Source organism: Orbicella franksi, chromosome 11 (assembly GCF_964199315.1).
Source record: "Orbicella franksi chromosome 11, jaOrbFran1.1, whole genome shotgun sequence".
Taxonomy (NCBI): domain Eukaryota; kingdom Metazoa; phylum Cnidaria; class Anthozoa; order Scleractinia; family Merulinidae; genus Orbicella; species Orbicella franksi.
The window spans coordinates 2,338,888-2,362,620 of NC_138155.1; the positions used below are offsets into that span (position 1 = coordinate 2,338,888).

The following is a 23,733-nucleotide window of genomic DNA, read 5'->3' on the forward strand; positions in this document are numbered from 1 at the left end:
TTTTTTTATATTTCTGTTGCATTGCAGCAAGCCACTGCAGCCTGCTCGGCTCTTGGACTTTCAGGCACAATGCTGAAGAGCTGTATCTATGACGTAGCCGTGACAAATGACACGTCACTGACTGCTCAAGAAACTCTGCAGCAAGGTGAGTAGAAACAGTAGAACAACAACAACAACAACAAAATGACAGTCACAGGAAATAAAGATTATTTCTTAATGTTTGTGTTAGCAGAACTAGATTGTGTTAACTCATCGCTTCTTACCAACGTGGAGTTAAATACTTTCCTAACGAATTGTGTGGTCTGAGACTGTGTCATTCATATAATCACCGAAGTCGTTTAAGTAATTTTGTCTTCTTGTATTTTTATCGTTTATCTTTCTGTGATGAAGGCTGCCCTGATCAGTGTTCTGGGAAGGGAAGATGTGCTAATGCCACGTGTCAATGTATGATTGGTTGGTCAGGTGACAGCTGTGAAATTGGTAAGTAACGTTGCTAATTAACTATATCACCGCCGATCAGAAGGCTGAAAAAAACTTTCTTTCATTACATTGTGTTCAATTGTCTGCTGCAATGCTAAACGTGTGGTGAAAAATTATTTGTTCTCTTTTACCCAGGGAACTGCACAGCCTGTTCAACAGAACATGGGAAATGTGTTAAAGGATTTTGTGAATGCGAGGACGGCTGGGAAGGTGTCACTTGTGAACAGAAAGGTGAGTAATATATTGGCAATGGCCACTAATTGCTTTACTTTCATAATTTTAAATTTTATAGTACGCATTAATCAATAATTACGGCAGCGCGGAAAGAGTCAAAACAAGACATGGGAACGAGGCTCAGGCACAAGGCCTCGATACACTGCACCATGTGTTTTTGGTTCAAGTCCCTTTTCATTCTTGTCGCCATTTGGGACTTTTAACCACACCACTACCAGCGCTTTAACAATCATCATTCGCTTTCTCGAATTAATTAGTTTTTGTACTGCATTGCAGCCACCTGCTACAACGTCAACAACTGCACAAGTCCCATCAACGGGATTTGTCAGAGGACAGATCAATGTCGCTGTCATGACGGATTCATTGGTAAGTTATTTAAAATAAGCTTTTATTGCCAGTGACGTTAGAAATGTGGCCTCCACAGGGATGTGACCAAAGCATTTCGGAAAATGTAGCAATTAATTGGTATGTGGGTGTAGCTGGCCTAATAACAACAGGTTTAATGACATTATTTTTTATCTTGTCCTCAGGTCGTGATTGCAGTATTATTCCAACTTGCTCTAATGTGTCTGATTGCTCCGGACGAGGTATCTGTATTGATTTTGACGTATGCAAATGTGATAAGGAGTGGACTGGTAAAGACTGTACCCAGTTCTCTTGTGGATCTCTAGACCATTGTTCTGGTAAGAGTCCTTTCTTGTCATTTACCTCACCTCACATTTTCCAGTCAACCTTTTCTTAAGTCTGTCGTTAAACTAGGTATAAGGCTAATTGGAGACCTCATTTTTTACCCCCTCCCCCCTCTCCCCACTAGGTCGTGGACGCTGTGTAGCTTTGTACAAATGTGACTGCGATCCAGGCTGGGCTGGGGCCAGCTGCGCTCTCCCTGATTGCGCAGACGTCAACCAATGTTCTGGTCAAGGCGAGTGCGTGTCAAGGGATACTTGCCGGTGTTACCCAGGATTCCAAGGTGTCAACTGTAGTGAAGTAGCAGATTGTGCGAGTCTTGGAAACTGTAGCGGAAATGGAGTTTGTATGCAAGAGAAACAAGGCGACGATCTCACTTGCAGGTAAATGCTTATCAGTACTCGATCAAGTACATTACATTACCTTATCTCACATCACTTAACTTATACAATAACTCTGTTCACCTGACCTCATCGCCTCCCTTCGCCTGTCCACCCCTGTCCTCTCCTGTCGTCTCCTCCTCTCCCCTCCTCCATTCTCTTGTTCACTCCTGTCTTGTCCCGTGCGATCCTATCCTTTCCTCCCTTGCCCTCCCTTCTCCTCTCCTCTCGTCTCCAGTCTCGTCTCCAGTCTCCTCTCCAGTCTCCTCTCCAGTCTCCTCTCCAGTCTCCTCTCCAGTCTCCTCTCCAGTCTCCTCTCCAGTCTCCTCTCCAGTCTCCTCTCCAGTCTCCTCTCCAGTCTCCTCTCCAGTCTCCTCTCCAGTCTCCTCTCCTCTTCTCTCCAGTCTCCTCTCCACTCCTCTCCCCTCCTCTTCCCTCCAGTCTCCTTTCCAGTCTCCTCTCTGCTCCAGACTCCTCTCCTCTCCAGTCTCTTCTCCTTTCCTCTCCTCTCCAGACTCTTCTCCTCTCCTCTCATGTACAGACTCCTCTCCTCTCCTCTCCAGTCTCCTCTCATCCCATCTCATTTCATTAGTGATTAGTGAAACTTTGTTTCATTCAAATTCCAGATGTTATGCTGGCTTTAGTGGTGTCAACTGCAGTCTTGCTTTGTGTCTTTCCGTGAACAATTGTTCTGGAAATGGTCAGTGTTTAGAAGCAGACCTCTGTAACTGCGATGGGGGGTACACTGGTGCCGACTGCTCAAATGCGTCCTGTGAAGGCGTTAATTATTGTTCAGGTGAGGAAAAAGTTTAGTCTGGAACACATACGATGACGAGATAAGAAAGTTACTATTCAAATGTCACGTTGAGTTGCAATAATTGTCTACCATTTTTTTATTTGCCGCTTAGATTTTTTTCAATTGATACAATTTGGCATACTTGCTGATCCAATCAGTTCTCAAAGCGAAGCTTAACTAATCTTCTGCATCATAGTTAATAGAGGAAAATGGTGAGGAACGCGGGTAAAAATCAAAGAAAACAAACAGGCTAAGATTTATGCTGGAAGGTCCTTGACCCTGCATATATTTTGTTTTATGCTCATTGACTATGCGTGAGTCACATAATCGCAATGCTTTGCCAGGTTTCCTAACCATTTCCATCTATTAAGTATGCGGTCTGCACCGGCTGTTTCAATTTTTTATTAATTGATTTGGACTGACAGTTTATACTTTTGAGGGAAGTAGCTTTGGAAAAATGAAGAAATATTGTGACGTCTTCGATCCAGAACTTTTAACATAACCACCTTATTAATTACTACCACAAGCCTAGTTTAAACTCCAAATACTTATTGTCTTTGCAGGTCATGGGGCTTGTACTGGCTATGACACTTGCGCCTGCAATCCTCTATGGCATGGTCCAGCATGCAGTGTGGCCGACTGTTCTAGTCTCAATCATTGTTCTAGCAAAGGCGATTGTATTTTACCAAATACTTGTGAGTGTTATCCCGGATATGATGGTGCGGCGTGTAACACAACAGCTAAGCCGAACCTTCACGCTCCAGTTTTTGCTTCTGTGCTGTACAATGCGACCGTGTTGGAAAACAGTCCCGTCGGAACGAAAATTCTCCAAGTGCAAGCGAGCGATGCCGACTCAGGACGAAATGGACAGCTTTTGTTCTCGTTAGACAACGGAAATGTGGCGAGTCCATCTTTCACAATCGATAGCATTTCGGGTGAAGTCTTCACCTCATCGGCTTTGGATTACGAGAGTTCATCTCCGCACTTGTTTAAGCTGAAAATCGTAGCTTCAGACAATGGAACACCGCGCAAATCAAGTTTCGCATACTTGTACATTAATGTTCTTGATGTAAATGATCACTGTCCGGTTTTCGACTCTTTCCACACAAATAGGTTTAATATCTCACAGCATACTCATCCGGGGACACTTCTGACGGTGATATCCGCTTCTGATAAAGACAGCGGGCTCAATGGAGAAGTGAGGTATGGCTTGTCATACGCAAGCAATCTTGACGGAGCATTTAAAATGGAGGAAAATGGTGAACTGACAATTGTTGGCGAACTAAAGGTGAAAGAGTATCGGCTGGAGATCGTTGCACGTGATCTCGGCAAACCATCGTGTTCCCGCCGAACTGATGTGACGGTGAATGTGTTTGGTGGGTCAGCGTTTACCGAAGGTCCAAGTGAGATTTCAACAACAGAAAATACTGAAGGTATTGCAATTTGTTGACCTCTTATTTATTTTTCAATAAGTGAGGTTTTTGTTTCGTCGACTTTTTAACTCAAACACGAAGTTAGTATTTCTTTCGTTCTGCAGAAAGGTTAAACATTTCAGGTCAAAGAGGTCGCACTATTGAGTAAGGCTCGAAAAATTAACCAATAACTGTGTGCGGAATGTCTGAGAGACACCATGTGTGCAAATTAAAACCCTGAAGTATGATACATTTGTTCAAATGATGAAATGAACTTTTTGCTACAAACAATCACACGGGACAAACGTTACTAGATGGTAACCTATGCACTTTGACATCCCGAGAACATACAAATCAAAGAACAGTCAAGCCTGGCTAAGTCCCCCTTTTAGGCTGTCGCATTGTTCTGTCGTTTCAGTGTGGCGTATTTGTATTATGTGATCGTTTGTTGCAGAAGGCCCACTCTAGTTGCGAATCACACTAAATCGAAGGCCAGCCCAGTAAAGTAAATGCCCCTCTCTTTCCCGCTCTCTGTTTTCCCCGTATCTATTTTCTCCTCCCCCCTCTTCTTTTTCTCGCTTTCTATTTCACCCCTCCCCTGTTTTTTTCCCGTCCTCGAGTTTTTCCCGCGTTGTACATTTCCACGCTTTATTTTTCCCGCGCTCTATTTTTTCTCGTGCTCTATTTCCCAAGTTTTATTTTTCCCGCGCTCTGCGTTTTTCCGTTCTTTATTCTTTCTGAAAAATGACTCAATTTAATTTTATAGTAACACTGTCTTTTATTCCTTAACAGCTGAAAGCACTGTAAGCGTGTACACCAGAGCGAAAACCGATGAGATTCCAGTTTCTGTACCCACGAAGAGCTGGTACAAGAACCCAATGATAATTATGGGAATTTCCATGGCCGGTTTCTTCGTTCTCTGCATCGTTCTAGTTGTGATCCTCGTTCCCCTGACCCGGAAGTGGAAACGGAGAAATAAGGTAAATGTCGACTCTCCTCTCTTCCGGAGTTCTAGACTCGCTGGTATAACCGGAAGTGCGGCGAGCTCTCGTCCTTCAACGCCAGACTGTGACGTCATCGAAGACTTGGAAATGGAACATTTAGAAAATGTTTTACGTGGAATTAAGACCACAGAGACATTCGAGATGAAACCCATGCGTCATTTAGACTTTTAAAACAAACAAGCAAAACATTGTATATGGTTAGAACTTGTAGTTAAAGTTTCTAAAAAGGGTTTTGCTTAGTCGAATTCTGTCTGTAATCATACCAGTGACTGAATTAGAGTCCGCTCAGTCCTTTTGGTATCACGTGATTATTAGAAAAGAAGTAAATGAAAGCCCTAAGTACAAGTGCGTCATGTGCTCATCGCTATGTTAAGCTAATGAGAGAATACATATTTCCTCGAAATGTCAAATTGTAAGCGTCAATCAAGGGCTAAACGCTTCCCACAGATTGCAATCAGGAGGAAAGAGCGGCATTCAGATCTCGCTGTCAACGAATCGAGCGAAGCTACTTGATTTCCTGGTTCCTTTATTAAGTTAAAATAGATATCGTCCTTCTCGACAATAATTTTTTGAGTTCAAAGCTTCTAATAATCAGCTTGAACTTTGAAGAGTCTTCAGCTACATAGAAAGCTCGTTCAAGCGTCGCCGGTATTTTCGGCGTCCCTAAACAATAACTGGAAATCTGTATGTTCAATTGTGACATCTCCCACAACGGGATACAAAGATAAAAAACATTCTCTGATTGGACAAGTTTCAAAGGGCGAATTTGGCGCGAAAACGTTCTTGAAAATGTAATGGAAGTGGTGATTGGCTAATTTCGTGAAAGGGATGTTGTTCGGATGTGAGCAGCCGTTTCTTTGGGGGGAGCGTTACGTGACATCCCAAAAAACGGCTGCGGAGGAGACTAGGTGCTGGACCGCCTGGGCTCAAAGCTTGGAATTCGTGGCTCTCACTACAAAACGTTTGAAAGTTCGCGTTTCCTTTCTTCGTAAAGACTAAAAAATCGTTACAATTAACGTACACACTAGAAAGGTTTATACCCATACCAGGGAGTATTTTTCTCGGTTAAGGGTTTTTGCATTGCTATCATTGCTTACTTTAACACCAGGGGCGGATCTCCCTCTCCCTTTTTCTGACTTGCAGTTTTTTGTGTGTTGTTGTCCCTGAACAAGAAGCGTTCCGCATGTATACTGCTGGTAGATAACTTTAGCCAAATTGAAGTTCTTCTGTGTCCTGATATAGGCATAAAGGCTGGGTGAAATGCATTTAATAAAGGAAAATGCCGGCTAGGAAAAGCGGCTGGCAACGGGCAGGGACGGACGTACGGAAGCGAAGAATTCTGACGCCCATAACCCCTCCCCTCCCCCCCCCCCTTCCTCCACTCTACCCACTTGCCAAAACAAGAAAAACAAAGCAAGATCAAAAAACATGAAGCCAAATGTATTTCATCATGTCCATTTCTTGCACAACGTAACGCAACAAACGCTACAAAATGTCTACAGGCTCTGGTAAAACAAAAAGCTAATACAAAGCAGATACAGTTTGAGTTTCTAACAAAAAAGTATAACAGACAATCGCTTTCTAACTCTTGCCTTAACTAACGAACATAGTCAGAGCTAAAGCCGAGAAAATGGCATAAAAACTCGCAGCAAGAACCAGGGCTGAATTGCACAGGTCTCCCTCACAACACTTGAGGGAGCAGTCGGACACCAGACCGGTAATTTCAAACACCTTGCACCCTAAAACAAATTAAACACAAGTTGTCAGTATTGTGCTGTTAAGCCAGTAGCGGATTCAGACCCAGAGATAAGGGGCGGAGGGGGGGGGGGGGGGGACGTTCTTTACCCTGCCGGCTTTTCTTCCTTCTGCGATTTTTTTTCACCCAAAATAGGAGGGTGGGGGGGAGGAGGGGAGAGGGGGGCTAGATCCGTCACTGAAAGCTAATCTGCTATTGATAGATTTCTAATCTTAAATCTCTATTTAGACAATAATACTTATGTCTGGCATTTTCTTTGTGAATAACATATTATTTATCATTCCTTGTTATTCCAAATGTCCAATATAATAAACATAAAGAAAATAGCAAGTAAACACGATAAAGGGGCAATGTTTCTTTCTCAGAGGTAAAGGGCCAGTGTCCCGTTCTTTCATCTTGTAATCAAAGAAAAAAAAGTAACAAGTCGTAAATTGGACCGAAAAAAATGTTGGCTAAACATACCAAAATTGTGCGGAAATGGCAGTTACGATTTCTTGATATCCAGTCTTATTATCTTTTATATATTATCTGTCTTATTATCTTTTTATATTTATTCGTGTCATTCATTTCGATTTTCCCCATTTACACCAAATACATAACATCTATAATATTGACATAAGGAGTGGACTGCGAACAGTTTCTCTTTTCCTCGAAAATACGTGGAGAAGAACCCAAAACAAGTGAGCGTTCACGCATGACTGTGAGCGTAACGTGCGGTTCGCGGCTTCACATATCATGCTGTAGGCTCGCGATTGCTCACTTGTGTTGCATCCTTCTTTTGCGTTCTTCCCCACCGATTTTCGAGCAAAAGAGAGACTGCTCGCGAACTGCATAAAGAGAAAAGATACGAGTGCTATTATCGTTATACACAACGACTAGTAGATACAAAAATCGTGCTAGCAAATACTTACAGCTGAATTCGAATTGTGGGTCACAAGCGAGGCTGCTGGAACAGTTCTTTGTCTCAATGATTTGGGAGTTCAGTAGTGTAAAGTTGTAGGTCACTGTCATGCAGCGGTCAGCAAACCCATCGCAAGTTCTCTTCGTCACTTCGTCACTGTCGCACTTTGATACTCCAGTAAATCCAGTTGCATTTGTACACTCGTAGCACTGAAGTGATAGAGCTGGTAGGTAAGATTATACGAGTCAGCTTGCATGACAAAATATCATATGATCTTTCATATATTCACTTGTATTCTTCATCATATACGGGTATATTACGCACTCACAAAGTGACCAGCTCCCAGTTGGCTTGATAGCTCAGTTGGTAGAGTACTGCACCGGTATCGCAGAGGTCATGGGTTCGAATCCTGTTTTTCAGGCTTTAATTTCACAACGTTAACTGCTCAAGTTGTGTATAACTGCGATGATCAATCATGTCTTCATATCTTTCTCCGCAAATATATTTCGATGACTCCATGTCATCATTATCGAGTTCGAAATACATGACAGAAAATTGAATAAATAGAAATAGAAATGGTGTGAAAATATTTGGAATTGTCTTGCCTTTCAAAGATCAGAGATCGGCCGACGCTGTACGAAAAAATCTCAGCGAACTTAGCAAGCAAACTGGAAGTGATTTGCGCCCAGCGTTTACTAGAAAACACTGATTAACGTACATTGCGTTGTTTACAAATTTTCGTGTGAACTGTGCGATACAGATTACATGAGATTGTTGGATATACATCCCGAAATCTCTTTCAACGCATCGCCGAACATGAACATTCTGCTACTGGTAAAGAAGAACACAAGCTGCAATCAACTAATCTACAAGACCAATTTACAGTTTTAAAGAGATGCCGAACAAAGTCTGACTGCTTGATCTACGAGATGCTGTTAATCAGAACATAAAACGAAAACTTAACACGCAGCCAGATTCAGTTCGCGCCAAACTCTTTACATAATGAATTGAATATGTTAACACCCTTTTAATTCCCTAAATATTTTCACGCCATTTCTGCCATTTATATTTATTCAATTCTATCGTGTATTTCGAACTTGATAATGATGACATAGAGTCATGGAAAAGTCGTTCACTTTTCATATCGCTAATTTTCATTCTAAAGTGCTTTACGAAACCTTTTCTTATCAGAAATTCCATATATTCACGCCATTTTTGTTTATCCCTTGAGTAGGGTGTAATTTTTCTGGTTTGTGCATTAAATAGGACACTGGGCGCAAATCACTTCCAATTTGAAAGCAATGATGTATAACCGTGGACAGCTGTTTCGACTTGGTTGGGTCTCGTTATAGAATATAAGTTAATACAGTGGCACCCACCCTGCACTCGCATTCTTTAAATACAACCTCCTCCTTATTTAATGCACAAGTGAACACTTGTCCGCGGCTGCCTGGTTTTAATCAGTGCATCTGCTATCAAATTTGGTTATGGTTTATATTTTCACTAGCTTTGTAGGCTTACTTTCGAATTATTTAGATCCCGTTGCAGGAATGTTTTTATTTGATTTGAGTTGATTCCAAGTGTTTGCATGCCTGAGAAGTAATTTGCATAAAACTGATCGAAATTTGCATCACACGCAAAGATTCTTAACTTCGTCACTCACACGCAATCTCGGGGGGCCGGGGGGGCGGGAGGTACTCCCGACATTTTAGGTAGGTTTGTACGGCCTACCCCTTGAGAGCATTACATGCCCTTACCCAGAAATCAGGCCAAGGTAGGTGATTTTTGATGCCCTATTTCTCACCTGATTCAGAAGTCGCTATTTTATTTCAGATCTCCTAAGAAACGACCTCACACAGGAGCTATTAAACCAGGGGCTAACCGCCGAAGTAAACATTTGTAATGGGCTTTCAACTGAATTCCCTGATATTCATGGGGAAAAGAAAAGTAGTTTGTACTAAACAACATACCCAATTCCCGACCAGAGGGTACCCATACCTACTTTTGACCAAAATATTCATAAGCCCTATAACCTTTCTCAGGCCAAAACGGTTCGAAAACCGTACTCTTTTCAATAGCGCAGTGTAAAGCTAACAAGTTTAACAAGGCAGTCATCCCCCCCCGGCACAGACGTTCCGGTTAACTGTTTTCAAGTCGAAGTCTTGGTTTTCAAGATATCTGGAAACAAGACTGAAAGGCGAATACCATAAATGGAGTAACGCTGATCAACTGGGACTCCTGTTCGTCATTTACCGTTATTTTGATGGCAGAAATAAACTCACTGGCAAAGTTAATCTTTTTACCGCCCTTTACAGGCCGTTGGCTACCTCATTTCGACCGAAATGTTTCAACTATTTGCAGCTAACAACAAAGTTTCAAGATATTTATCAAATTCTAAAGTCTTTACGGAGTTTAACTTACCGGTTGTTATCATACACAAAGTGAGCAGAGCCACAAGAAGCGAAGGTGAAGTTTTCATGACTCGGCACTCGAGGAACAGAGCTAGAGCACAAAGAATCTTTTAACTGAATGCAGTTAATTATTTATGACTCACCGCCCTTATTGTGTAAAAATCCAAGCTTCAAGCTGTGACGTGAAGTGGGCGTGGCAAAAAGATCCGTGGGGTGTCCCATGTGAAAGGCGCAGGGATGCTCGCGGAAAAACTTAAATTGAACTCATAAAGGACATGACTTAGCAACTAAAATGTAATCGAAACTCTATCTTGATATTTAAATCAGTGTAGGTAGCCTGAGTATCAGGCTTTTCGAAAGTAAGAGATCTTATAGACACAAAGACACAAAGGTTCAAGTAAACAAATTTCTTTTCTAATTTCAATCAGAGTACAATTGACGAGCAGGGTACAAATGCTAAGGTTTACACAAACATTAACCAGGCTTCATCTTAGGACACGAACCCTGCGTTTTCCAAGGATTTGATGCGCAAGGTGCTTGGCCGTCTGTGCTAGAGGCTCTCACTACAACACGTTTAAATGGTTCACGGATTTTAATGAAAAGAAGAAGGGCGTATGGCTTAATTCTGTCTGAGTGAACATTGAAAAGGGCTCTAGATTATCTAGGCGTAGTCAATCGATAAAAATGGATATCGGAAATCAATCGATTCCATCGATGGCTGTAAACTAGCCAAGCTTAGTGCTTGTATAGTTAAGTGCATGACCACTATAAATAAGAATTGCATTTACATTATATTATCGATTGATATCGGCAATCGATAACAATCGATGACTTACAGAAAAATTTCGTTATTGATTGCTATCGAATTTAAAAAAAAACCACAATAGCCACCTGGACTATTCAAAGATGGCTCTGTTATTGGGTAAAATAATACCTGGAACAACACGAAACGTTCATCTTCAGCATGCTCCTAGATTGTATTTTCCTTTTGGCCTAATTGAAATCACTAGAACACTGACTTTGCTAAATGGTTTGAACCAAGGAGTATCAGTAGTTCGTATAGTGTGATCGTCCGGGCGAGGGTAGTTCTGAAAAGAACTGTTGTTGGTGACTGACGTTTCGACAACCTGAGCGGAAGTCATCTTCAGAGTCAAGTGAATAGTGTTTGTCAGTCGATGATGTTGTAAGTCTGGTCTGTAAAACGCCAGGCTTCCTACATTGGTGAGACTGGCAGAAACCTTAACACGAGACTGACTGAACACCAACGAGCCACGAGAAATGGTGATGCCAACAATCAAATTGCCGTACATCATTAACTGACAAACCACAACATTGACTGGGACTCTTCTCAGTACTTAACCTACAGTACAAACTATTTTCAACGACTGACTCTGGAAAGCTGGTACACTAACCTAGAACAAACGCCTCTTAACAGATGTCAACAACTACCGGCGCCTTACAAACGACTTATCCATGACGGAAACGAAACCGACAAACGGACTTCCAACAGACCAACTTCATTTGACTAACAATAGACGGACCAAAAAACTGACCAATCTGACTAACAATAGACGGATCGAAACCGACCAATGACTGATAAAAAACTTTACACGAGTCTTTCATCCAATACCATCATGGTTAAACTGATCAATCACGTTTAACGGACCAGACTTATAACATCATCGACTGACAAACACTATTCAATGTCGAGAAAAAGGTTGTTGTTATTCATCGTGGTAGATGCAATAATAACGTGTATTATCTATGCAGGAGAGGATCAAAGAACACGACAGGGATATACGACTCGCCCGTACCCAGACCTCCGCCGTTTCTGAACACGCCCACGAGACCGGCCACTATCCCATCTGGAATGCGGTCAGGTTTATTGATCGAGGTCCTCACTGGTGCACACGTAGGGTCAAGGAAGCTATTCACATAAGACGTCACCCTAATAACATCAACAGGAATGGTGGAATTGAAATTCCTGAAGCATGGATGCCCACGATCAAAATACACAACAACAGGAGAACGGTACAACAGCGGACCACTGAAGGAACAGCTACTCGCCAGAACAATGGAACAATAGGAGGATCGAAATGCACCAATCACTGCCGACCTTTGTGATATAAATGATACCGTGCAATCAGTCGACCTCATCGCCTGAAGAAGACTAGCAGTAAGGAGTCGAAACGTCGCAATCTACATCTCATCGTCAGACAAACGATAATACACTTTATTATTAACCACTATTCACTTGACTATGAAGATGACTTCCGCTCAGGTTGTCAAAACGTCAGTCACCAACAACAGTTCTTTCCAGAACTACCCTCACCCGGACGATCACACTATACGAAAAACTGACTTTGTTGTTTATTTTGCTTCATCTTTATGCCGACGCTACAATGAGACTGGGGGGGTTTACGCCGCTACTCTGTCTGAGCTTGTTCCGGTGCCGTAAACTAGCAAAGAAAGATGCAAAGCGAAATGGGTGCAAATGCACTCGATCTTTGAGCTCGTTAAACTGAGGTTTACACAAATATTAATTAGGCAGCATTTTAACATATAGGCGGGCTTCATAAATCTGGCCACAGATTGCAAACAAAACAAGAAGGTTAAAAGAAAATCGGTTTAATGCTCGCCTTAACCTACAAACATAGTTAGAGCTAAGGCCGAAAAAATGGCGCCAATGTTGGCAGATAGTTTCAAGACTGCACTGGTTGGCGATGCGACACGGGTTGGCGATCCGTCATTTGGACTCGAAGTTGGATTCGACGGGCCATTACACAGGTCACCTTGACAACAATCTGTCGAGCAGTTGGAGGCCAGGACGATGCTTTCAAACGTCTTGCACCCTAAGATAAACACAGGTTGTCATCATCGTTATCATCATCATCATCATCGCCATCATAATCATCATCATCATTATCATCGTCATCATCATCATCATCAAAACGTGTCAGACTTAGCAAATCGAGAAAAACACCCTTCCAGACTTCAATTTTAATCCGATCGATCAAACCTTAGAAAATAATTGGCTCGCATTTTTGGGGGGCCAACATTCCATTTATCGTATTTTTTTTTATTCCAAATGTCCACCATGACTAATTTACACGTAATTTAACCAACGTAAAAGAGCAGTGAATCGCCGGCTGATATGCTTGCTATAAAATTACTTTTTGATCGTGCAATGAAAGGGGAAAAAAAACGCCAAAAGGACCAAAAGTCGTGAATTTAAAAGTAAGGGAAAATTAACTAAGAAGAAAACAAAACGCTGACCGAAAAAGTTCAATATTTCACCAGAATGGCAACTCTATTTTCTGGTCCCAAACAGACCATATTCGTATACTCGGTTTTAGACTGGAACTAGCTTGCAATGGAGGCTCATGAGGGGAAATATCACTGAAAAGAGATTAATGTCATTTGCAATTAAAAAGACTCCCCGCATTAGCCTCGGTTGCAATCTAGTTCCAGTCCATTATCGAGAATACGAACATAGCGTATTCAAATTTGATGACCTACATTTCACTTCAGTTCTCGATCGTAATTGGTTCACCGCGCTCCTATTTATCACATTAATCGGTAGGTGATCACGTGGGTGTCAAATTACAGGTATCCAAATTCAACGTTTTGTAACTGGATACCTCTTATTGGATACCCAAATGATTCGCACGTAAATTACGCGCGCTTTAATGGCTTCCTTCTTAATGTTCTCTGCAGTTTTTAAAACTTACAGAAATTTGTAATTGATGCAATTTATTAGTAATTGGACCTCGTGTCGTACAATTCAGGGAGTAATCGTGCTCGTAATTTCAAATTGCCATCGCGCTGTGCGCTCGTCCGATTTTGAGATAACTCGTTTGATTATTCCCTTTTTTTTAGCATGGTCCATCCCCTACTTATTTATCATTGTTCAAAGGGAAATGCGGGCGCTATTTACACAGACTGAAGGTAGTTTACAAAAACTTGTTAGTAGGTGTACTTACAGTTGAATTCGAACTGTGGGTTACACGCAAGGCTGCTGGTACAGTTCTTTGTCACCACGGATTGGAAGATCAAAAATGTCGAATTGTACGCCATTGTCATGCAGCTGTCTGATATCCCACTGCACGTTCTCTTCGTCACATTTTCACTGTCGCATGTTGTCACGCCAGAAAATCCAAGTGCATTTGTACACTCGTAGCATTCCAGTGACAGAGCTGCCGGTAGGTAAGGGACCGTTCATTTTTTATCAGGTAGGGGGGGCTGGTGGGATTTGGGGGGGGGGCCATGCGAAAAAAAATGGCTTTCGAGGGGGGGCCATCCCAAAAAAATAAGGGGAAAAGGGGGGGTCACGTGAAATATTTTAGTAAAACTTTAAAATGGCATAATGTTTGAATATCAAAAAAATTGCTATAGAATAAACATAGAAGGCAGGATACAAATTTATTACAAACTTTCCTTCTGCTTTAAAAAAACGTTTGGCGACAAAAAGCATTTGTAGCTACTGAAAAGAAGTATTTAACACTGTTATTTTCGAATGCAACTTTCACTGGCACTCATCTTCATCTTCGTTGTCGTCGAGTTCTTCGTCGCCGCTTGTGCTGCTATGGGAGTCTCTTTCACCGATGCTGCAAGAAGCAGCAATGCTTTCCGTCAGAGTGTACTCTTCAGGGTACATGAAGGTGTAAACATAATCTCTGACTTCCTGCTCAAGGTTGGTGGTGATTCTGCTTCTTGCAGCATTGGTGAAATAATTCCCTTCCAAGAGCAGTGCGATGTATGGCCCATCTCTTCTAAATAACGACGTGGCAACATCCTCAACTTTAATACACTCTTCCGGGACGGCCGTTCTAGGAGGGTACACAAGGCATTGTGGAAGATCATTTCCTAGCGGGTTTCCAACACAGATTCCATAAACTCGTTGGACGTTGTTTTCAGTCCGCTTCCTCTTTCTTTCATTTGACTTTCTGCAGTTTTCTTTTTTCCTTCTCCTTTTGTTGATGTGCTGTTTGAGTATGCCCTTGAATATGCTGTTATAATTGCTCTTATTTTCTAGTGCTTCCATGTCCTGCGTGACCTTCGTCAACTTAGCTTCTATACATTTGATCTGTTTTACATTAAAACTGTGGGCATTCATCAATTCAGATGAGGGAGATGCCAATGAGAGGCCAAATGCCACACGCTCAGGGCGAGCCATAACTAGGAGATCCGAAATTGACTTCTCTTTCTTTTGATTTGTTTTTCAAACAACAGCTCTCTAGTATAGGGATTGTAAATATTGTCTTCACAGTGAGCACAAAACGTGAAGTAGGGGGATAATAGAGAAATATTAAAAAAGTTGAAATCTAAATACCGTTTGTTCAATTTTTTTTTTTGGGGGGGGTCATCCCAAAAAATGACCGCTATAAGGGGGGGCCACGTGAAAAAATTGGTAAGCTGAGGGGGGGTCATGCGATTTTTAAATGGTGCTTCCCAAATCCCACCAGCCCCCCCTCCCTCATAAAAAATGAACGGTCCCTAAGATTAAACAATTAAGATAATTTGTTGTGAAAAAGATTCTCTTATGGGTAGCTTACTACTGGGTAGATTACTTTCTTAAATGCACATTTTTAATTATTAAGATTAGTACAGCTCATTTTGGCGAATTATACAGCACCTAGAGCAGGCATGGATAGGCGCTATATAAATATTTATTTATTTATTATTTATTTATTATGGATAGGTGGTATTGGGGAAATGTATCTAAAGAATGCAAGCGCGAGGCGAGGTCAAAACAGCTGTCCACGGTTGCAGGTTAGCTTTGAGTTTGGCCTCTGTTATGTCGTTGTCGTTCTACGTAGTATCATCCTTGCTTAACAGATGTTATTTTATTTCTTTTGTTGGCTGGTCAGATATTTTACAGATCCTAAGTATACCAACAGAATTTTGTTTGCGGTCTCTTGTCACATTTACACTATATTCTTATTTTGTATAAATCTACTGGCGTTCTATCACGAATGTTGTTCTCTGATTGGCTGCGCTACTCACTATCTATTCTGTGATATATAGTGAGTAGCGTAGCAGTGTGCGGTTTTTAACAAAATGATGACCACCTCTTTGCATTTTCGAAGTGTCTGTGAAGAGGAGTTAGGTAAAGTCTCGAACGACTACGAGATTTTTTACTAAAACAATTAGATTATTCTATAAGATTTTTCTAGATTTCTATGCGCGATAGAAATCTCGAGTTCATAATCCGATTGTTTATTAGTCGGCTCTTGTTTGTATTTTGCTTCATTAGCATACGACTCCACACATAGAAGGCATCATTATGTTAGATATATATTGAATCCAAACAGTTAAAGAACTTGTGAAACTAAAAACTTGTTAAACGTTTTAGCTCTTTGGGTGTAATACTTTGAAGGAGATACTGACTTTTCAAAATTGCAAAATTTATTTTATTCTTTGTCAAATTATGAATTTTAAACCTCAAAATTCCTTGTTATACCGTTTCAGTATTCAGAACTTATATTTGTGTAGTTCGGCCGCCTATGCTAATGAGGCAAATATTGTAAACAAAGATTCCCTACGCTTGGACCATAGTAGTCTCCTCCGTAGCCGTTATTAGGGTCGTCACGCAACCCTTAGTAGGGGAGAAGCGTTGCGTGACGACCCTAATAACGGCTACGGAGGAGACTAGGACAATAGTTAATAGAGGAGAATGGTTTTGAAACCCGACGAAGTTCTTTGTAGTATGTTTTTGTTCGCTCTTTTGGCCTTGACCGTGCACAACTTCGTACTGAGGAACTAACCAATAGAAACGTTTTGGTTACGAAATACATGCATAGTGTACGAGGGCAAACAAAAGATTGTGCACGGTCGTGGACCTTCGATCATAAATCTTGACATCTTTGTTTCCCCCTTTAATGTTTGCCGGGCTTCATAACCGGTCCCCTCTATTAACTATGCTTGGACAAAGGCGACTTCAGTCGCACTTTAATATGAATTTCGATTTTACGCCACAAAGCTCAAAATTATTCCGGACAAACCAAGTCAGCTATGACGGCAGAATTTTTTTTTTCCTGTTTCAGCTTGTTAGGCGCCTGGTTTCAATTATTTGTACATCTCTATCAACAATTATTAGGGAGCTTACGAATCGACGACTTTTGCACGACGCCGCCGTTAGATTGCGTGACATGCTCACTGCGCATGCGTTTCTGAACACTTCCCAGCTTCGCGCCAAAGTCGACGACGTTGGTGAGAGCGATTTGCCGGCGTCTTGGAAACAGGAGGCCGTGAGGTTAGTTTTCAAAGTTTTCCCTCGATACTTCGGGTATTTTTGCCAGATAATTTAAGTATCACATTAGGGGCATGTCCTTGATGTTTGGTTTTAATTTTATTTGCCTGTTTTCGTTCAAGAAACGACCTTCTACAGTGCCATGGCGAACGCTATGAGTTCAACCAACACTGAAAGCGATCAAAGCACGACACGGTGTGAATGAAAAGCAAATTGCTGTATGAAAAATCTTTCATTTTAATCACGCTTCACTGAAATATAAGACATTTTTTGGTGTACAATGAATTTGACAGGACTAAAAGGTTTTAGCATTCGTGTCGACAGTTAGAAACAAGGACTAGATAGTTCAACCAGAGAGCTAGGCGATTTTTTCCTCTGTTGTTTTGAGTGGTCTTATAGCCAGCCTAATCTTTTACAACCCAAATTTTTCTCGACGTACAGCTGCGCTTTCTTTTCTGCCATGCTAGCACATTTTGTTGGTCTGTCTTGAGTATTTTTTTTCTCGAGCTCCTGAGACAATAAAAATTTGCCGGTCGCGCATAAACGTCGTCGTCTTTACTGCGAATCGTAAATTCAAATTTCTACAGGACGACGACGCGAGACTATAAGGTGACCCAACGGCGCCGTCGTCCGAAAGTCGTCGATTCGTAAGCTCCCTATTATCAATTGCGGACGTGCCATGTTTTTAAACAAGAACGTTCGTTTATAAACAAGAACGACATTATCTGATTGATTTGATTTGATTTGATTTGATTTGATTTGCGTGCCTGGGAAATAGTTTGCATAAATTTGCGTCGCGTGCAAGGATTCCAAACTCCTCACACGCAATCGCCACTCCCCGGGGGAGGGGTACTCCCGATATTTCATGTGCACGAGGAAAACAGTAGTTTCTACTGAACAACATATACCTTTTTCGGTAAACAGGACAACCCATACCCTATTTCCGACCAATATGTTTGAGTTCTATACCATATCTCTGACCGAAACGATTCGAAAACCTTATTCTTTCCAATAGGGCCGTATAAAGCTAACACGATTTTGCACGGCAGTCACCACCCTCCCCCCCCCCCCCCCCCCAATTCTCCTCCCAGCTCACGGCTCAGGCGTTTGAAGTCCTGTAATTGTTTTCAAGTGAAAACCTGCGTCTTTGTTTTCTAGGCACCGGAAAGTAACACTGCCATCCTAATAACACGCATAGTACTAAAGCTGATCGACTCGAATTCTCGTCATATGCCCATATTCTGTTGGCAGAAATGAACGTAAACTCGCTAACCATGTTAATTTGTTTGCACCGCCGTTTACGCGTGGTTGAATACTCATCTTAGCCTGCGAACAGGCTCCCGTTGAGGACGGAAAAAAAATTCGGCGATCGCGAGACAGAAGAATTCGGAGAGCGAAACGATCGGGGCGGCACAGGCTATACTGATCGACCGAAAATGCTCCACATTTTACAATGAAAGAACAAAGCCTTAATATAAATAGATATTTGTCGAATTCTAAAGTGATACGGAGTTTAACTTACCGGTTGTTATCGTACACAGAGTGAGCAGAGCCACAAGAGGCGAGCGTGAAATTTCCATGACTAAGCAACTCGACGAACTGGGCTGGGACACTAAAAATATTTGAACTGGTTGTGGTTTACTATTTATAGCTCACTGGTGTCATGGTGAAGTGTCGCTGAAGCTCTAGCGGTAATGGCCTGATGGGTGTAAGTAAATCGGGGTCTCATTTTATACTTTTTTTCTTTCTTTTTTTACATATTTTTTATGTCCTTTTTTTTTTTATCCCGGAAAAAGTCTCGATACAGGCTGGAATAGGATTGCGTTACACTTCATGGACGCAACGATTCGATTTAGCGTCCGGGGCGCTCATTTACTTTTTGTACCTCAAAGGAGGGCGGTTATTCGAGACAGGGCGCTTATTCGGGACAGGGCGCTCATTTCTTTTTTGAGAAACAACCGAATGTTCAAAAACAAAATTTTAATACGGTATTCATCAACAAAAGGCAACTACTAGAAACTGTAACAGTTACAAATATACGGTGATTTTTTTAACGTAAAACCAGTGAGCAGCACGTCTGCGAACTACTTGAGTTGTAAAACTTTTTTATTTTCTCCTACGCGTTTCGTGTGACTAGCGCACACTTCTTCAGGGAGTTTAACGATACAATCAAGTATACCTGTATATATACCTAGATACAATTCTGCATTTCGCAAAAACGACACCTACGGATTTGCGTATACAAACCGCTCGGTAATGCGTCTAGGAAACAGGCGTAAAAATATTATTTAGGTGTGACATATTTTAAGTGTGACATAACTATTTGGGGCCCACAGTTTTAGCTAACGCCAGGGAATTTTACACCCGCTTTCAGTGTTACGTGCATGCCATCCTTCGACAGGCACAAGTGGCTTCTTTACGGTCGACCTCGACTTTTCGTCATGAAAGATGGATTTATTTGACATCAAACTGAGGCTAGAAGCATCAAGGAAACATTATGGCAAGCCGTTTGTAGCAAAATTCAATCCTTGCAATATATGTTTAATCCTTTAAATAATGGTTTTATTTAAACATAAAAAAAGGCATTCAATCCAATGGCGAATAAAATTTTTGGTTCAATTCAATCTTTTAATTTTCATGATTCAATCCAATACCTGGAATATTGATTCAATCCTGAATATCTGAAATAATGATTCAATCCAATTCCTCGAATATTGATTCAATCCAATACCTCGAATATTGATGCAATCCAATACCTCGAACATTGATACAATCCAATACCTCGAATATTGATTCAATCCAGTACCTCGAATAATGATTCAATCCAATACCTCGAATATTTATGCAATCCACCTCGAATATTGATGCAATCTTCCTGGGTCGAGCGCGGCCAACAGGAACGAGAGTAACTGAGCACTAGAGAGCACTGAAAACATGGCGGGCGAAGGAGAACTAGATTTAGAAGTCGAGTTTCCTAAGTTTCTTGCAGACGTCTTGGTTAAAACAGAAATAATTTTTGAGAATTTTGACTTAGAAGTTGCAGAAGTGCACGCCGAAGTTCTTGATCAAACCATTAGTCTGCTTAGGTAAATGGGGCATTGCTACAACCGAGACACAAGGGACAACGAAAATTTAGATTCCATTGCTGTCGCTTTTGTAGATGTGCTCAGTGTTTTGCGTCGCAGAGCTATTACTCCGTCAATTTTTACTGCGGAAACCATTACGATAGAAAGCGAAAAAAGAGGGAAGCATGGAGACCATTTCTTAAAATTCCTGCTGAGGTGCTTGAGAAACTTTGAGGACTAGGATTCATCTGGACAACGATAACAGAGATGATTGGAGTTAGGAGATGGACAATTCACAGAAGAGTGACAGACGGTATGGCCCGGCGCTTTGAGCATTAAAAAGCTACCACGGCGAAATACTCGAATACTGCTCGCTAAAAGACTCTGAGTAATTGAAATCGCTCTGAGTATTAAAAAAGTTACCACGCCGAAGTACTCGAACACTGTTCGCTAAAATACTATGAGTAATTGAGAGCTATTCTGATTTGAAATTGCTCCAAGTAATTAAAAGTCACTCTGGCGATATACTCGAATACTGCTCGTTAGAATACTCTCAGTAATTGTGGTCATCTGTTTAGATTCACCAAGTAATTAAGAGTTACTCATTTTACTCGGCAAATGATGTTTATTTTAAACGTTCTGAGAAACCAAACGCTAGTCACTTTCAATTAAATTGCTTACTCGAAGTCCACGTTATTCTTTTTCTCTGACCTGAGCTACACAAAGACCCAAAGGGAAACAAAAGGTTAACTATGGCTAATTGCGTTACAACAACAAATGCCTTAAAAAAACGTTCAGGGAGAGAAGGCGGGGAAAAAGTAGGATTTTAGCTTACTAGCCTGAACTGACCTCACATTATCCAACATTATATCTATCACAGAGAGCTCACGCCAGTCGTTTGTAATATTTAAACGCAAGTGAACCTGAAAAAGGTTATGCATACTGGCAATTACGAGAGGTAGCTATTGTTGTAAAAAAAAAATACCTTACAACAGGTAACCTAGTGTTTTGTGCATGTGTTCTGCGGCATTTTGTAATAACTACGCATTTTGTAATACCTTACGCATTTTGTGATAAAAGTTGTAGCATTTTGTAATTACCTGCAGTATTTTGTTTTAAATGCAAACGACGCATTTTGTAATAACTACGCATTTTGTAATACCTTACGCATTTTGTAATAAAAGTTGCAGCATTTTGTAATTACCTGCAGTATTTTGTTTTAAATGCAAACGACGCATTTTGTAATAAGTGTTGCAGCATTTTGTAATGAACGTTAGTCTACGCAATTTGTAATAACGTGGTGACGCAAATTGTAATAAGTCTCTTCACACGATAATTTCACCGAGCACACAGATTGGCTGGTATTAAGGTATTACAAAATGCGTAGTTATTACAAAATGCCGCAGAACATGCGTGTAACAAAAGAACCGCTTTCAATGTCATATATTGTTCAAAAGAGGAACATTTTGCTGTAAACCCTATGTAAATAAACGTCACTGATCAGCAGACATGAATGTAGCGGGAAACGCTTCGCCATCCGTAATTCTATTTAATTTTTCTTTATGATAAGTGAAACTTCCATTATAACTCAGTTAAATAGTGCCAGCTTGAGATCCTACTACGTCACTGACCATTAGATGTTAACTTCAATTCCCACTGCTTACGCTCTTTGTCTTCTCCCTTCCCCTTTGAATAAGCATGACTTTTTTTAATACCACACTTTATTTACAATACCAATCTTACTTACAACATTGGCATAACTTACGACAGCAACATTGCTCAGAGTACAACTAGCAGCACAAAATGCCCTATTTGGATGCTATTTAAAAAACCAAATTACGCAGCGTTGAAGCAGGCTGGATCGATAATTTCTTCTCCTATTTCATCTCCAGAATTTAATACATAGGGTCTTGTAGAATGTAAACGAGGTTTGTGGCAAAAAAAGGTATTCTTTTGATGGAGTACAATACTCTATGGTATGCGTAAAAACCTTTCCTAGCGTGTAAATTATAAAAGCAGTGAGTTTTAGTCTGTGCAAAGAAAGGAATATGGGTGAGCTTTTCAAACGTATTGCCGCGAGAGTGACGAACTGGAAGCCTCCAGCACTAGCGGCTCAGCACCATGAAGCTCTTCGAAAACAGAGAGTTTGTATGCTCGTGTCCAAGAGGTACAACTAATAGCTTGAATAACGCGTTTCACCTATAGCGAAACGTTTTTGTAAGATCCACTGATGTGTATAAACAAGACTTTATTCCGACGCTGGAAATCAACTTAACGTGAAATATATAAATGACTAGTGTAACTATCTTTAAGTCTACGATGAAATTGGGTTTAAAACAGTCAACCGGGTCAGCAGTTTTTTGTCGAAGCAAGGGAATACAAAATAATGCATATATCTTCACGGCGTATAACATTTTCTAATTATCATGGAATAGTAATAGGACTGGGTGAAGTTTAATTCGGTCTGCAATTACACGAATAATTAACGACTAATTTGATTAATCAAGAATATAATTACGGACAGAATTCAGACGCAAAACCCTTTCTAGAACTTTCAAAGTTTCTAATAACTACAAATTCTAACCGTATACAATGCCCTCAATTAAAAGTCTAAACGAGGCATAGGTTTTATTTTGAATTGTCTCCGCGTAAAACGCTCTCCAAATTTTCCATTTCCACTTCTTCGACGACGACAAGACCTGGTGTGGGGTGATGGGAGCTCCCTGCGCTTCCGGTTATGCCTACGAGGTGTGAACCTAAGATGTGAGGAGGGCTGGCATCCACTTTAACTTTGCGTTTCCACTTCCGGATCAGGACAACGAGGATTACAATCAGAAGGATGCAGAGAGCGAAGAAACCACCCATGGAAATTTCCATAATAATCATTGGTTTCTTGTACCAGCTTTTCGCGGGTGCAGAAACTGGAGGCCCATCAGTTTTCTCTCTGGTAGACACGCCTGTGGAGCTATTTTCGACTGGTGAGGAATTAAAAGATAACGTTAATAAACCATTTATTGTTTCTCGTGCTCTAGTCTTTCCAAAAATTGATTCAAATGTTTTTTTTGTTTTTTTTTGCGATAGCGCCTTCAACGGCAAAGCGATGCGTGGAATTTCCTTTTTAAAGGGAGGAAAAATAGAGCGCGGGGAAAAAAGAACGAACGTTTACTTTGTTAGGCTGGTCTTCGATTTGATGTGATTTGCAACAAAATGGGCCTTGGGCAAGAAACGGTCACATAGCAAGCACAAAAACCGCCATGTTGATCGCTAAAATGTGTGACAGGCTCCAAAAGGGACTTAAATCAATAAGGCTAGGTTGTTCTTTGATTTGGATGGTCATTAGGATGTCCCAGTGCGT

General features: G+C 41.1%; 4 protein-coding genes across 7 annotated transcripts in view; 1 reads left to right on the plus strand and 3 right to left on the minus strand.

Moving 5' to 3' along the window:
- Positions 1–5,165, plus strand: part of LOC145502862 (uncharacterized) — a 35,551-nt gene extending 30,386 nt beyond the window's left edge. For both annotated transcript variants that reach the window (XM_081482263.1, XM_081482264.1), the window contains 9 exons: positions 28–145; positions 391–480; positions 616–711; positions 991–1,080; positions 1,245–1,397; positions 1,529–1,784; positions 2,408–2,577; positions 3,141–4,010; positions 4,782–5,165. In XM_081482263.1, coding sequence (XP_081338389.1) covers positions 28–145; positions 391–480; positions 616–711; positions 991–1,080; positions 1,245–1,397; positions 1,529–1,784; positions 2,408–2,577; positions 3,141–4,010; positions 4,782–5,164 — 2,226 coding nt within the window. In that variant the 3' untranslated portion in view covers position 5,165. The remainder of the gene's footprint in view (positions 1–27; positions 146–390; positions 481–615; positions 712–990; positions 1,081–1,244; positions 1,398–1,528; positions 1,785–2,407; positions 2,578–3,140; positions 4,011–4,781) is intronic.
- Positions 5,166–6,579: 1,414 nt separating this feature from the next.
- The window catches only part of LOC145502871 (uncharacterized), a 76,036-nt gene continuing 58,882 nt past the window's right edge, over positions 6,580–23,733 (minus strand). Inside the window, exons 1-3 of one of the 3 annotated variants that reach the window (XM_081482275.1) lie at positions 10,072–10,585; positions 7,661–7,873; positions 6,580–6,732 (exon numbers count right to left, since the gene is read on the minus strand). In XM_081482275.1, coding sequence (XP_081338401.1) covers positions 6,587–6,732; positions 7,661–7,873; positions 10,072–10,129 — 417 coding nt within the window. In that variant the 5' untranslated portion in view covers positions 10,130–10,585 and the 3' untranslated portion in view covers positions 6,580–6,586. Of the gene's footprint in view, positions 6,733–6,908; positions 7,874–10,071; positions 10,586–23,733 lie in introns of those variants that run through there. The other 2 variants (XM_081482276.1, XM_081482274.1) reach the window with 2 other exon arrangements.
- LOC145502869 (uncharacterized) lies at positions 11,042–19,172 on the minus strand. The gene is made up of 3 exons (XM_081482272.1): positions 18,836–19,172; positions 14,045–14,257; positions 11,042–12,913 (listed from the first exon to the last, which is right to left on the minus strand). The coding sequence occupies exons 1-3, from the start codon at positions 18,891–18,893 to the stop codon at positions 12,702–12,704; spliced, it is 483 nt and encodes a 160-aa protein (XP_081338398.1). The 5' UTR covers positions 18,894–19,172; the 3' UTR covers positions 11,042–12,701.
- LOC145503278 (uncharacterized) overlaps positions 22,282–23,733 on the minus strand; it is a 52,530-nt gene continuing 51,078 nt past the window's right edge. Inside the window, 1 exon segment of the mRNA XM_081482773.1 lies at positions 22,282–23,353. Within this exon segment, the coding sequence (XP_081338899.1) occupies positions 23,007–23,353 (347 nt within the window). The 3' untranslated portion in view covers positions 22,282–23,006.

Bases quoted from the DNA above. Each gene is read 5' to 3' on its own strand.
- LOC145502869 (XM_081482272.1), bottom strand. From the start codon at position 18,893: ATGGAAATTTCACGCTCGCCTCTTGTGGCTCTGCTCACTCTGTGTACG. The intron at 14,258-18,835 runs GTAAGTTAAACT...ACCTACCGGCAG, and splicing joins TCTGTGTACGATAACAACCG to CTCTGTCACTGGAATGCTAC. The intron at 12,914-14,044 runs GTAAGTACACCT...TGTTTATCTTAG, and splicing joins CCCACAGTTCGAATTCAACT to GGTGCAAGACGTTTGAAAGC.